Genomic DNA, 14571 nt, shown 5'->3' on the forward strand with positions numbered 1-14571 from the left:
CATTTACTCATCTCCAGGAATCAAACCAAACAGAAACACTCCTTTCCTCTGCAGCTGGGTGGGTATGTTGTGAAAATGCAAAAAGAATGAACAGACTCTATAAATAGGTTCAAGAAAAGTCTTGATCCAAGTGGATATCACTGGATGGCTTTAATATTTGGGATTTTAGTGCTAGAAATCAAAGTGCCTTTTCTAAAATTGTAATAGTTACAGGAATTTTTTAAAAAAGAGAAAGAAAAATAGCTGTAAACCCTGCATTTTCACTGAAGTATAGAAGAGAAGAATAAAATGTATGTCTTTATTTTTTTAATCACTTTTTATAGGTACAAGTAATGGCTCTGTCCTGGTGTTTCACCTTACAAGTGGAGTCTTACACAAGGAGTTAAGCATCCATTCCTGTGAAGTCAAGTAAGATTTTCATTTTAATTCCTACTACAATCCTTCTAGCAAACAAGTCCTAAACCCTCTGACTGGTGTTCCAGCAGCAGTGTGGGTGTCCTGCCTTGCTGTTCATGACACTCAAGGAAATCTCCTGTCAAGTCTTTACCCCAACAGTGTCTTTGCTGTGTATAAGCTGCAAAACACTGACAAAATTGGAATAAAAATGACATTGAAACAAATGCATGCTGCTGATCTAGGATGCATATCAGCTCCTTCCAGCCTCTTTAGTCACTGGAGTACAAAGAAGTCTTTAAGGACAAGAAACCTTTTTTCAGTGTCTTTTTTATTGAGCAGTCAGGACTCATGGATTGTGTCCTTTGAAATAATTCTGATTTGTGTCTCAGGGTTTATTTGTTTTGTCCCCCTGGGGCTGACATAGCTGTTGAGACAGATCTAGTCCTGGCTGAAGTCAAAATAATTGTGTTGTTGAAAGATTTTAAAGACTGAATAGAGGAATCAGTATTTATCCATCCTAAGAAGGAACAGAATAAGTTTAAGGCTGTTGTACTGTGTGTTTGTGTACACGTTGTGCACACCATGGCAGAAGTTTCTGGATAACTAATGGCAAAGATATCAAAAATGGTGCTTGCTGGATACATATTTCCCCAACAGGATACATATTTCCAGACAGAATTAAGCATGAAAAATGAAATATTTCTAGTACTGATATTAGTAAAAATTTATCTTAGAATTGTGTCATGAAGTCTTTATCTGGTTAAGGGCTGCATTTTACTGTGTACTCTCCAAAAGGTAAGAAAAATAGAGGTAACTGAGAATAGGTAGTTCTGAGAGTTCGTTAAGGAAACCTGCTTGGAATCTGCCACAAAAATTAGGTAAGTTAATTTATGTTTGTAGTGTGATTAGCTGGCACTGTAAGAAAAGAATTCCCCTTTCGGTTCTGAACAATTTGAATCTTTATGGTTTCATCCCATCAACTACTTATGAAAATATTTTCATTTTATTTTCTGTTCTGCAGCACAAGAGGACCGTCCTTTCTTTTTTAAAGTGATTATAGAATTCAAAATAAAAACTGCTACTGACATTTCACAGATTGAAAAAATTAAGATAGAGAGGAGGAAATAAATACACTTCTGAAAAAAAAGCTTTGTGTATTATTAGAAGTATTGTTAGTTTGGGCCTTTCAATTTGTCAGAAGTTTGCAGTTTTTGAGAAACTTCAGGACTAACATTGTCTTTTTAGCAACTGTCTTCAACAAGTGGTATTTTTAGAAGTAAAATAAAATGTTTGTGAATTCTGTTTAACCATTAGCTGGTATCTGGGTAAGTCTTCTGAATATTTGTTCTAATTTCCTCAGTCCCAGCCTTAATAGTCTGAATGACTTTCCACACAATTTTTACAAGTTTAAGGGAATGCTTCAAGTAATGTAGTCTGAGGCACAGGGATTCTTTCTGATTTTAATTAATTTTCATGGAGTGCAACAGTTTTTCTTCCAGTGGGAATTCTTACTTTACCTGTAAAATGCAGATAGATTGGATAATGCCTCTGTATCTGAAAATATACCTTCAGGGAACATCATTATTTTAGTATGTAATTGAGAATACTCTGGAATTGTAACTCCAGGCCAGCAGAGTTTTCAGTGCTCTGTAGTTTGAGAATGTAATAAAAATAAGGCAATTGTCCTTTACAAACCAAGTGTGGTAAAGTAATGAGTTGTTTGGGTGTTAGCAATTAGAATTTTTTTAAGATTAAAGTGTTCTTTTGTAGAAGCTACATAGGTATTCACAGGCTGATCTTTTTGTTTTTATTTAAACTTTGAAATTCTATGTTGTGATTAGGAGGAGGAAGAATTGTCTTTCTGTCCTTTAAAGGTAGTTCATAGTTAGGAGTAACCTTGAATATTTATTTTATCCATGATTATTGCTTGGCTGTTTCACTGTTTGTTTAGAGCTATGTAAGTAAATACTAGAGAGAATTCCAATAATTCTTATTATTGAAGGGAATTAGAAGAACCATGAAATACCAAAGTCTGATCCCTGTTCTCCATGGACCAGTCTAAGCTATTGTGGCAAAACAGGAGATGATAATCCATCTTCAATGCAGAGAATATACTTGGGACATGGAAATAAAATGCCTCCAATGTTCTTCTGGTCCAGTGGCACATTTGCACCTCTCAATGCTGCTTTTCCTTGTCCTGATAGAGAGATTGCTGTGACTGGAGCAGTGCTGCCCATTCTTTTGCACTGAAGCTCAGCAAGTTCAAGGCTGCAACAGCTTTTATTTTTAAATTTCAAATCTCGCTGATTGTAACAGGGATGTTTATGGCCTGCAGGCAAAACGTGGGAATTATGGCATTACATCCAAGTTTTAGCAGTTGAATGGAAGTTGTTTTAACATTTGAATTTAAACTGAGTGCCCTTTGGGAAACTGCTTTGCAAACATTCTACACCTCCTTAAAAAAACTTTCCTTGAATAGAGAAATTAGAATGAAAAATATCTACTGTCACTTTGGTCCCACGTATGGTTTTATTTCCAATTTTATCTTGCTCTTTTTCTTATAATCCTTAGATTTAAGTAGCAGCTGCCATGTCATAAAGTCACAGCAATCCATTCCCAGCTAGAAAAGTAATTTGTGTTTTTATCCCCTTCAGTACCCTCTGTAATTTGTTTGCATTGGAAACATTAATCAGAACAACTGAGTCTCACTTCTGAAGTAACTGAGACAAGCTGAATGTACAGAATCCCTGAATTTTATAATTTTAAAGAGTGGATTCAGTCTGAGCAACAGTTGACAGCTGTATGTAACCCTTAATTCTGGAGGGCAAAGATGTCTTTTTTGAGGAAATGGAGCTGTTTCAATGGGGAAGGCATTACTGGTGTCCTTCATTAGAGTTTAAACCACTGTCTTCACATTCTCACTTTGCCTGTCTGACAGTGACAAAGATGATATTGTTTCAGGTGCAAGCAGTTAGCCAAGCTAAGGTTTCCTCTTGCTGATGAGTGTCTGGGGTTTCTGTAGGTTTTTATTAGTATTGACAGATGGCCAGGCAGCAGCAGAGAAAAAGGACTTGCCCCGTTAAACCCGAGCTGATGAAAACTATAGAAAATGCCTCAGGTCTTTGAAGGAGAAGGGTGAATAACTACCAGCAGTAACAAGGCATTATGAGTTGCTGGGCTTTTTCCAAAAAACATAGTGGAGCAGCAGATAAAAAATGGAAAGGTGTCAGAATTCCCATTTCTTCCATTTCAGAAAGCTCCCTGTATTTACGACCCTTTGGAGACTTGCAATGTCACACGTTACCACAGTTGTAGATTCCTGTTCAGTCATTCCTGTAATGTTTCAATTAATCATCGAGTGCTTCTCATTTGGATTGAAATTATTGGTTGAACTTTCATAGGTCCTGCTGGGAAAAAGGCTGGGTCTTAAATTTTTAATTTTTCTTGAGGGCTTAGGGATAAAGCTTCGCGTATTTTTAAAGCTTGGACTAAAATAATAAATACGGCCATAAATTATATGTGCAAAATATTATGGGAGTGCTTTTTGTTTTCACCCCTCTACACTACATTTGGGGAACTTCTACTTAATACAATGTGAATTGGATTTACTGGCATTAAATCATAAATACTGGTATTTATCTCCCTCATATTTCACATATATTCTTGCAAAGCACACCATGATTTTACAATTGAAGTAACAGAAGACTTGGTTGTCCTGGAAACATTTCTTAAATGATCTGTGTTTGAAGGATTTGAGGAAAACCTAAATCCTTTTATCCATGTTAAAATTAAGTTGGGCATATGTATGTGTTAAGAACAGTCTCAATTTCCTTTTAGATTAGTTCCTTGATTTATGTCAATACAATGTCAAAATGATAAAGCACTCAGCAGTTTTTGCAGGCACAAGGTGTGTGAGTGAAATGGGGATGGAGGATGATCTCCTTTTGGAACAGTACCACCTAGTGCCACTTTCTGTCCTCTTTGGGCTATTATTCTAAGATATTGTGGATTCCAAGAATTTTCTTAGAATCCATCTGTGTGCAGTGTAACTTCACATCCTTGCAGCACTCCGAGGTAATTTGGTTGGGAGCTGACTTGGAATGAGCAAAAAGAATAAAAAAAAATCACCAGGTTTTTGGTTTTTTTTTAATGATAGCCTTTAAAATCTCTTCAGGGCCTTTCTATTTTTTATCATCTTTGTCTCTCCTCTCTGTGGACTGAAGGAATGAAGTCCTCCTGCCCTGCTATCCATATAAATATTTCACTGTATGTTGGCCAATTTGAGTTGTTCGATAGTAACCACTGACTTAATCAGAGCAGTGCTTTTAGTCCCCTCTAGGGCTGACTCTGTGTGAGGGATTTCTGCAAAAGTTGACAGTGCTTTTAGCTGAAATTTTTGCTTTAACCAAAGAAGAACTAGTGTGGTCTGAAAAGAAAGCTGCTCTTTAATTTAATTCAGTAACTTTATATTTCCATCCTACTTGTAAAACTCATACCTTATTTTTATACTTAAATATAATGTTTCCACAAAGTGCAGAAAATCACTTCTGTGCTGTTTGCTTTGAAGAATATGCACGAAAAAAAAAGATTAATTGTACTTCAGGTTATTTTCTGGCCATTGAAATATTTTGGCTGACGTGCTCCATGTACTCCCTTCTGATCCCAGGGGCATTGAGTGGATAAGCTTGACTGGCTTCATTTCCTTTGCCACATCAACACCCAACAATCTGGGCCTGGTCAGGAATGAGCTGCAGCTGGTGGACCTCCCAACAGGTGAGTGTTTCCTTTTTTTATTGCTCCTGTTGTCATGAAAAAATGAAACAGTAAAGAAGAGTTTTAACTGGTTTTGCTCTTGTGTCCTTGTGAAGCCACGTGATGTGTTTTGTCTGGTGCTCCACAGACAGACCTGAGCCAGCACGTTTGCAGAAACATCTGTGCCTTGGACTGATTAAAAAAAAAATATGAATAAGTGTCAGCAGGGGGTTTAGGAGGAGTCACAGAGCACCAGTATTAGTGGTGGATTTTGTTCACAAAATGCATGTATTTCCAAATGTGTGGTGTCACAGTGTGCACCCACTGCTTCACGTGCACCTGAAATAGTGTTGAACCATTTATTGTGCTTTCTGATAGCAACAGATAATTTTTCCAGGTAGATCAGGCCCATGGCCAGAATTTGACTGTGTGAATGTGTGTAAAATAAGTATTTCAGTGATAAAATCTGATACTTTCAGAAGGAACTGGTAAGGTTAAAAATAAATAACTTTTTAAAAGATACTGTTGATAGCAAAATGAACAGGTTGTGTGTGTTTTTCAACTATTCTGGCCTCATAATAGATGACAAACATATTTGTGATTGAACTCAGTATTTGCACAATACTAGGAGGTGTAACTGGGGAAATTAGCCCAAAATAGGAAGCACTTCAATAATTTTAAATTATTTTTGAATGTGAAAACCTGGAGCCACTTAATTTCTAATTGAAGAGCCTGAATCTTGTAATACATGGCTAATTCTGAATTACTTTATGTAGAATAAAGCAATTTTTTTTTTAATGGGGTTTTTTAAGCTGATGGAAAAAACTCAATTGTTATATTTCCAGGATGCTGCACAAAGAGTTTATTCTTGTAACATGACATTATTTTAATTTTTTTTCCATATAATGTCTTTTGTTCATCTGTTTAAAACCCAAACCAAAAAGATACACACATTGTGATATTAATCTCATGTAAAATGGGATTTTGCCTGGGCACTCAGCTTGTAAATCAGTATTGAACATTTATAAGCAGAAGTGAGACCTTAGCATGTGGTTTGCTTAAAAATGTTACATTTCCTCTTTAAAGCTTTCAAGGAAGGCATAGCAATTTAACCGTTTGCTTGTTGCTTCTTCCATCACTTTTGTGCCCAGCTTTCTATTTTAGGGCTAAGAAAACTGTGCTGATTTGTGTTTACTTTACAACCACTAAGACAAAATTCACATTTACATTTCTGAACCAAAAAAATGAAGGAAAATTCCTCAAGTGCTTCATCACTAATGAGAAGGAGCTGGAAGGTTTTCTGTAGCCTGGCCTCTGACATGAGAGCTCTAACTAGCATTCTTGATAACTAGATTTATTCATTATAATTAGTATATAGATTTATTCATTTTAATCAGTATAAATAACTTAGCTACAGAGTAGCTAAGTACAGGCAGCCACAAGAGTAGCTAAAATTGAAAAGCTTGAATTTTCCTTGAAAGCTGAGGAGAATGAAACCTGCAGAGGGGATGCTGTGGTACCCCTGTGTTTGTAGGTCATTATTCCTTTTAATGATATGTGTAACATCTGTAATTCTGCAACACTTTGTGCAAGTGGGTGAAGATTTTTTTGGGAGTAAGATTATAAATTCTTATGGGGATAAGATTATAAATTCTTAGGGTTTGTTCTTTTAGCTGGAAAGAAAGAGAAGGAAAACGTCGACAATGACAAGAGCAATGTAAGAGATGTCAGGTTACTTGGGGGTGTTCTGGCTTGGTTTATAAACTATTTCTGTTTGCAAACAGAATTGTTGATGAACTATTTCCATGTTTATATTTAGTTTGGTAACTGTTTCTCTTTTCCCTCTGCTGTGTTTGTGTTCCAGGCAGGAGCGTTGCCTTTCGTGGGGAGCGAGGCAATGACGAGCCGGCCATCGAAATGATAAAGGTGTCTCATTTGAAGTGAGTGCAGCAGCCCTGGGAGGTTTATATTTTTTATTCTGCTCCATGAGGATCCTCATGACACCATAGAGATTCTAGGAAAAAAGAACACTTCAGGGTGAATAGAAAAATGTACAGCAGCATCAAGAGAAAAATACTTCACAATATTAATTCCAAATGCAAAAGCCGTGAGTGTTTCTGTGGTTGACTCTGTAACTTCAGGATCCAATCCCATTGCAAGATCAGTCTGTAATATTTTATTTCTTATAAAAATTGTGTTGACTAAACAGGCATTTTGATAATATTAGGGAGAATAAAAGTGCTGAACACTTTTTGTCGACTTTGATTTTGTTATGAGTTAATTTTCTTTTCTGTAACTTAAGCCTAACTTAAAACTATGAAGTTTGGTATTAAAAATTGGATGATTTTTCAGGTTTATTAGTTTTTCTAATTATTTCACACCTTTATAATAATTGTTTACTGGAAGACCAGATGTGAGATATAGTTGTTTGAAAAGTCAGCTGATAAGTGACCAAATTGTTTACTATCAAGTCCTCATTATTTTTAGCTCAGGCCTGTAACAGGAGACCCTGGTCTTCATAGTATCAAAAATAATAATAGTAGTACTCTGGGAGATTACTTCCCTTTCCTGTCTAAATGAAATTAAAGTGGTGTTGAATTTAATGAGGTGTTGTTTCTAAATCTTAGAAGTTTTTTTTTTCTTTAGGGTGGAGGAAAAAAATTAATGTCCTCTAGCTTGCATAGGAATATTTTCAGAAGTATGTGTACATTTCAGAGAATTTGGAAGAGTTCAAGCATGTAGTGGTCTTATTAACACATTAAAAATTAAGAGCAGTCATGGGCTTAGATGAAGAGAGCAGAGAGTGCTGAGTGAGAACAAGAAAGAATAGAGATAATTCATTTGAATAGAGGTAATTGCAGTGGCAGAAAGTACATATTCTGCACAGCCTCTCTATTTTCAAGTTAAATGTGAAAAGTGGTAGATTAAAGGTATTATACTTGTGTAACTCCACAGATGAACAGTCTGAAGACATAACTGACAAGTGGAAGGTGGTTTAATGTTCATTTATTCCTGGATTAGGAAGAGGCCTCATGGCCAAGTCAGAGGTGCTGCTGCTTTCTCTGAACTGCTTCCCTGGTCTCCTTCACAGTAACTGAGCAGAACCACCTGACAGAAATTTGTGTATTAGCTTTGAGGAGGACTCTTTTTCAGACCTTCTTTTGCTCTTCGGTAGCTCAAGGGAATCACAAGCTTCAGAGGGGGATTTGAGCTGACTTAGTTTGCTCTGCTTGCTCTTGGTTTTTGAGGGTTTCCAGAGTGCTGATATGAACAGTATATGTGCAGTAAAGTGCTCAAACTAAAATGGAATGATTACTTTTGCTGTAGTAAATTCTCATTTGTTCTAGGCAGTATCTGGCTGTGGTATTTAAAGACAAACCACTGGAGATCTGGGATGTCAGAACCTGCACTCTGCTCCGAGAGATGTCTAAAAACTTCCCCACAGCAACTGCTCTGGTAAGGAATAAATTCTGTTACTGCTTATCAAATGTGGTAAGTTGAGATAGTATAAAAATCTTTGAACGATTTTGTAGCAAAATGTTACTGTATCTGTATCATATATATATATAAAGTGCTTTACCATTTCATCTGTCACCATTTTCATCTCTCATCATAAAGAGGCAAAAGGGAGGCACTGGTGAGAAACCTGGTCTGTCCCTCGGGTGGTGGAGGGAGGGATCATAGAAAACAAATTGTTATAAATCCGCAGTAAGTTCAGGGAATAAACATTTGTCTTTTCTGTTTTCCTGGACAATTTGTCACAGGAATGGTCACCTTCCCATAACCTAAAAAGCCTGAGGAAGAAGCAGCTGGCAGCCCGGGAGGCCATGGCCCGACAGACGGTGGCATCAGACACCGAAGTGACCAGCGTGGAATCCTCTGTCATCAGGTCTCTGTCTCTCTCTGATCTGATGCTCTTCTACAGCACTGCTTGTTTTTCCACCCTGAGAAAAACTGTTTCTGTTCCCTGGGCCAGGGAACAGAATATGTTTGAACTGAATCTTGAGTATGTAACAGGCAAAACAACTTTATGGTCCTCCCTTCAGATTTTATATGTGGGACTTTGATGTGCTTTGAAGTTGCTCTCAGGTGTGTCTGTAGCCCCTTGGTTACCTGGTTCTTGAAGTAAAACTGTTATTTGACCCCAGACATTTTCACTCTTGCTTCTAGATAATTTGCTTTAAGGGATATATGGGATTTTTTTGTGCTGCCTGTCTGCACTAAATAGAATTTGCCTTGCAATTCTCATCTCGAGAAAGAAATAATTATGTCTCATTGTGTTCCTTTTAAAGCTTGTTACAGGAAGCTGAAAGTAAATCGGAGCTGAGCCAGAACATTTCTGCCAGAGAGCACTTTGTGTTTACAGGTGCTGATGGGCAGGTTTATCACCTCACAGTAGAAGGGAACTCAGTAAAGGACAGTGCAAGAATTCCTCCTGATGTGAGTCCAAATTTTCTGTATCATTGATGCTTTAATTTTTTTCTTAGCTATGAGTGCTTGAAAAAAAAATCAAGGATATGCCTTGTAGCAGCAAGTGATCACTAATGCAGTAATTTGAAATCTGAAATACAAATTCCAACTTCAAAACTGTAACAATTCTGTTTTCACAATCCTATCATTTTTTTGTTGAAAATATTATTGAAATAAATGATTTTTTTTTTTTACAAGTTGAGATCTTCACAGGTCCTGACTTGCTTTCTGAATAAATTACTTGACATATTTTTAAGAATTTTAGTAAAACTTGTAAAAATGTTGAATAACAGAGACACTTATTGAAACATGATTCTGTTCTGTTAATGGATTTTGTCTTGTGTCATAAGGAGGACTTAAAACTGTGAGTTTTAAATTTGTTTTTTTCCGAGTTACTCTGAAGAATTCTTTCTCTTTTAAATTTTTCTTGAATGCTTTGATGCTTAGAAATAGGTGTTCTTTTATTTTTATTTCCTTCTTTAATCTATGCTACTATTTTGATGAATGAGGTCTGCCATGTTGGTGCTTCCTTGCAACAAGAGACAGAGAAGTGATTTCTGTTGCTATAATCCCAAAATTTTTTACAAGGAAATATCTTTTGAAGTATTTTGAAGCAAATATGACTGACGTGATAAATGTTTATATTTGATAGAACTGTTTCTGTTTTAACTGAGTAGAATTTGGACTTTTTGTGTCATATATTTTTTTTTAAATGCTGAAACCAATGTTGAAGTGTTTATTCATATGTCTGTCTCTATTAACCACAAGATTTTGTTCTGCTTCTTAAATATTTTCAGGGAAGTATGGGTAGCATTACATGTATTGCTTGGAAAGGGGATATACTGGTTCTTGGAGATGTTGATGGAAACTTAAACTTCTGGGATTTGAAAGCCAGAGTATCCAGGTATGAATGCAAATCAAGTCTGTCAAACATGATGTAATGAGTGTTAGAATTTGGGCTTCTTTCATCCTTCATCATTTTTGTTCTTCACTGCAGGAGGTGCTTGAGGGGAAAATTTCAAGCATTTTGAAATAAAAATTCAGAAAATGCCTACTGTGTTACAGTTCTCTACATTTCAGCTCTCATGTTTTCAGAAGAAGTAACATTTAATGAAAGTTTTAAAACCAGCTAGATATATTTTTTTTTACATTAAGTATTGTAGTATTTATTTCAAGCATTTAATCATCTAAGTTTTAATAATCTGTGTAGCTATTTGTGTGTGCACATACAGGTAGAGAGATTGTTCTCCTCCTCAGTCTGTGCAATATCAGGATCTGCAGAGGGATTTAATTGCCCCCAGTTTTAGGTGGAGAGTGATTAATACTAATATTGCACTTCCCTTTTCTCAGGGGGATCCCCACACACAGGAGTTGGGTGAAGAAAATCCGATTTGCCCCAGGGAAAGGAAATCAGAAACTTCTTGCCATGTACAACGACGGGGCAGAAATTTGGGATTCCAAAGAGGTGGGTGCCTGGGGGTTTGATTTGCACTTACCAAAGCACACCTCTTACTTCTGAAAATCAGGGATTAAGTTTTACAGAGTCATGATTTCTTGCTGACAGTTGTATGATGAAGTCCTACAGCTTTTCTCAGAAGACTTTTGCTTCCTATAAAGCATTTTTAAGCTGCCATCAATGAAAAGTACCTTTCACTCATAAAGCTGACAATGTGTCTGAGTTCCTCTTTGTCACCCTCTTGGAATGGGTTTGAGGCAGACCTTGAAAATTTAATAGGGAGTCCCCACTTTTAGAGTTTAATCTGTGGACAAGTGATTACTTTTGCTACAGGTCTCTTAAATTCTGTGCATAGGCAAGAATAGATTTAATTTGTTAGGGAATACCAGAAAACCAGACATTTTGTTCATTAACATTGTCTAGCTTCTCACCTTACTCTGAAATTCTGTAGTTATGTTCACAAATCTTTTGGGGTTTGCTTCATAGGTCTTTCAGGGGATGATAGTACCATGGGGAAGGAAAGATAATTGTAGTGTTTTAAGTGAGCCCCCTGGACTAAGTTCAGGGTATGAGGATGGGAAACAGGAATTTTATTTTTTTTATTTCTTGCTATGTGATGAGCACCAGCTGCAAACTCAGGTACTTATTTAGTGCAATGTAGAAATCTGTTGGTGATAAGAGTTGGACAGCAGATATGAACAACTGCTGTGAATTACCTAAGCAGAGTAGAATATTATCCCATGAGTCTCTCCTTGAAGCACATTTGAATAGTTTTGTTGCCATAAGATACTCCTCCCTCTTTTTTTTCTAGGCCAGAGGAGTTTCCTACATGAAAGCATTTTAAACTAAAATCATGTTTTCAACTGATTTCAACTGAAAACCTTTCAGAAATCTGTAGTACTATTTTATGATCTCAGTCCTATTATAGGATCATCTATATAATCATCTCCTTAGGACTTCAGCTTTTGCCTACAACCAGTCCGAATTCTCTCACTCATGAAAATAATGGTGTCCTAGAGCTTTTGTACCTTACACCTCTCTAACTCCTTGCTTTGCTCTACAACAAGTGAAAGGAAACAGCAGAATGTTGATTGCAGTGGAATTCTTGCTACTGTTTCCTTACATTAACAATTGTCATGTCCTGTGATGCTACAGAAGGGTTATAAAATGTCCAACTACTGACCAGTTAAAAGCACAATGTAATTTCTGTTTTCTCTCTTTTGTTTGTGGACAATGAACCATCCCATTCCCATAAAGTTCTGTTAATACTATGTCTAAATGTATTTCTAGACAGGTTCAGCATTTAGCAAAAAGGTGTATGTTAATGAAGAGCGTGAGTTAATTAATGAGAACCTCACTCTGGCCTCGATGCACATGTGCTGGATCAGGGGGCTGGAATTAAAGAGGGAATGTAGATTCCCACCAGTTCACCATGGAAATTTTAGGTCAGAAAAGGTAACAAAAAGGCAGCTGTACAGCTTGTGCTCAAAAGGATCTTTTGTCTCACCTCTAAATTGGGAAAAGTATTGTTTCAGGGCAACCACGTGACCTACTGCAAGGTTTCTAAATTCCCTGCTCTCCAGAAAGGACCGTTATTAAAATGATTTACAACTAACTTCACCTTTTAATGTGAATTTTGAGCTGTGCCTCGTGGGTGTGTGACACAGCCTTAGACTGGGTGATGGAGAGCCTACTAAAAATGACAAATAACTTCCCCAGGTACAAATGGTGAGCAGTTTAAGGAGCGGAAGGAACGTGAATTTCCGGATCCTGGATGTGGACTGGTGCACGTCTGACAAGGTGGTCCTGGCATCAGATGATGGATGTATCCGAGTCCTGGACTTGTCCATGAAACCCTCCTGCTTCAGGATGGATGAACAGGACCTCATAGGTATGGTGATTTCATTTTGTTGTCAGCTGGTAGGTAAAATGCACTGGTAATTTGTAATAAAAATGTTCAGCATTTCTGTTAGAACAAAAAATTATCACATGTAGAGATTTTGATCCCTCTCTAGTGGTTTTCGAAGATACAGATAAATGTTTTAGGCTTAGGTCATGTGAGTTGTTTAAAAAAACATCCATACTTTTGACTATCTGAATTAGAATGAATAATAAGAGCTTTTTGTGCAGAAAATCTGGAAAGGTGACTTAAAAAACATTGGTACATCACTTAGGTATCAGTACCTACATCACTGACATTCATGACATGATTCTGAAACATTTGTAATGTGTGAAAATGTCTTTTCTGAATTTTTTTCAGGTATCAAAGGCAGTTTGTAGATGGAGTAATTTCAGACCAAACTTTCAAACAACACTCACATTGCTCTTTTACTTTTTTGCCGTATGTTTAAGAAGGGAAATTAAATATTTAACTAGTTAACTAAGCTCCTTTTTTTTTTTTATTACTAATGTTCCAAATAACTGCTTTTGTTGTCATCTTTTGAGTCAATCCTACCTTTACTCATAGAATTTCCTTAAAACACTAGATTCCCTTAATGTAGATTCTAACTGAGACATATTTGGAAAAATGTGATGTGGGAAGCTGTGGTGTGGAATGCTTGAGAGAACATGTAATTTATCACAGCTATTTTTGCTATCAAATCAATGTTCTGTAATATTAAGTTGTAAAGATTAATGTTGTAAAACCAAGCACACTTCAGTTAGGATGTGCCAGCTGTAAGGTTGCCTGTGATTTAGCTGTCCTGCCTCTACACTCTGGTGATCTTTTAATTACAGAATCACATTTACTGGATTCCTACACCATTCAGTGCATACAAAGTGCAGGGAATTTCTGAATATTTAATAATGTAGCTGGTTGGTGCTTGTTTTACTCCTCAGTCAAACTCCTTACCCAAACCTTGTACTGAATACAGAGTTACTGACTTTTAAATTTGTGTGACAGCAGTTAATCCTATAATTTTCATCTTATTTCTCTGCTAAGACAGATGGGTGTTAAACTTCCCAACATCCTTAGAAACCAGAGGGGCAAAGCAAAACTAACCATGCATTTGGGTACAGCTTTCCTTGTTTTCCAGCATGCCCTTGTAGTAGCAATAATCATTGTATACAGCTCTACTTCATGCCACTGTAATGTATTCCAGGAGTCTGTGGCTAAATCCAATATGGAATGTCCTGAAATTCTCATTAGAGGACGGTTGATAACCCTGTCCCTCCTATGAAATGTTTTTGCCTGAGTGTAGAGATAAGCTTTTGTATCCAGTAACCTGGGCTGGCTGTATGAAAAGACTGTTATTTATGATTTTCTCCTGCTGGCAAACAAGGTGGGACATTTTCTGTTTCCTGAACACAGTGTTATTGCACATTAACCACTCCAAAATGAATCTTTTCCTTTTGTTTCAGAACCTGCCTGGTGTCCCTATCTGCTTGTTCCCAGGGCTTCATTAGCTTTAAAAGCATTCCTGTTACATCAGCCATGGGATGAGAAATATTCTCTGGATATAATGGATGTGTAAGAAGAAATATATGTCTTATTATTT

At 36.7% G+C, this 14571-nt stretch overlaps 1 protein-coding gene across 2 annotated transcripts in view; it reads left to right on the top strand.

The window, feature by feature from the left end:
- Positions 1–14571, top strand: part of WDR11 (WD repeat domain 11) — a 39746-nt gene that overhangs the window by 15975 nt on the left and 9200 nt on the right. For both annotated transcript variants that reach the window (XM_017809305.1, XM_017809307.1), the window contains exons 11-20: positions 324–408; positions 5063–5169; positions 7013–7088; positions 8496–8604; positions 8913–9037; positions 9441–9588; positions 10416–10522; positions 10969–11083; positions 12794–12965; positions 14435–14543. In XM_017809305.1, coding sequence (XP_017664794.1) covers positions 324–408; positions 5063–5169; positions 7013–7088; positions 8496–8604; positions 8913–9037; positions 9441–9588; positions 10416–10522; positions 10969–11083; positions 12794–12965; positions 14435–14543 — 1153 coding nt within the window. The remainder of the gene's footprint in view (positions 1–323; positions 409–5062; positions 5170–7012; positions 7089–8495; positions 8605–8912; positions 9038–9440; positions 9589–10415; positions 10523–10968; positions 11084–12793; positions 12966–14434; positions 14544–14571) is intronic.

This window comes from Lepidothrix coronata, unplaced genomic scaffold (assembly GCF_001604755.1).
Source record: "Lepidothrix coronata isolate B3197 unplaced genomic scaffold, Lepidothrix_coronata-1.0 Scaffold25, whole genome shotgun sequence".
Classification (NCBI taxonomy): domain Eukaryota; kingdom Metazoa; phylum Chordata; class Aves; order Passeriformes; family Pipridae; genus Lepidothrix; species Lepidothrix coronata.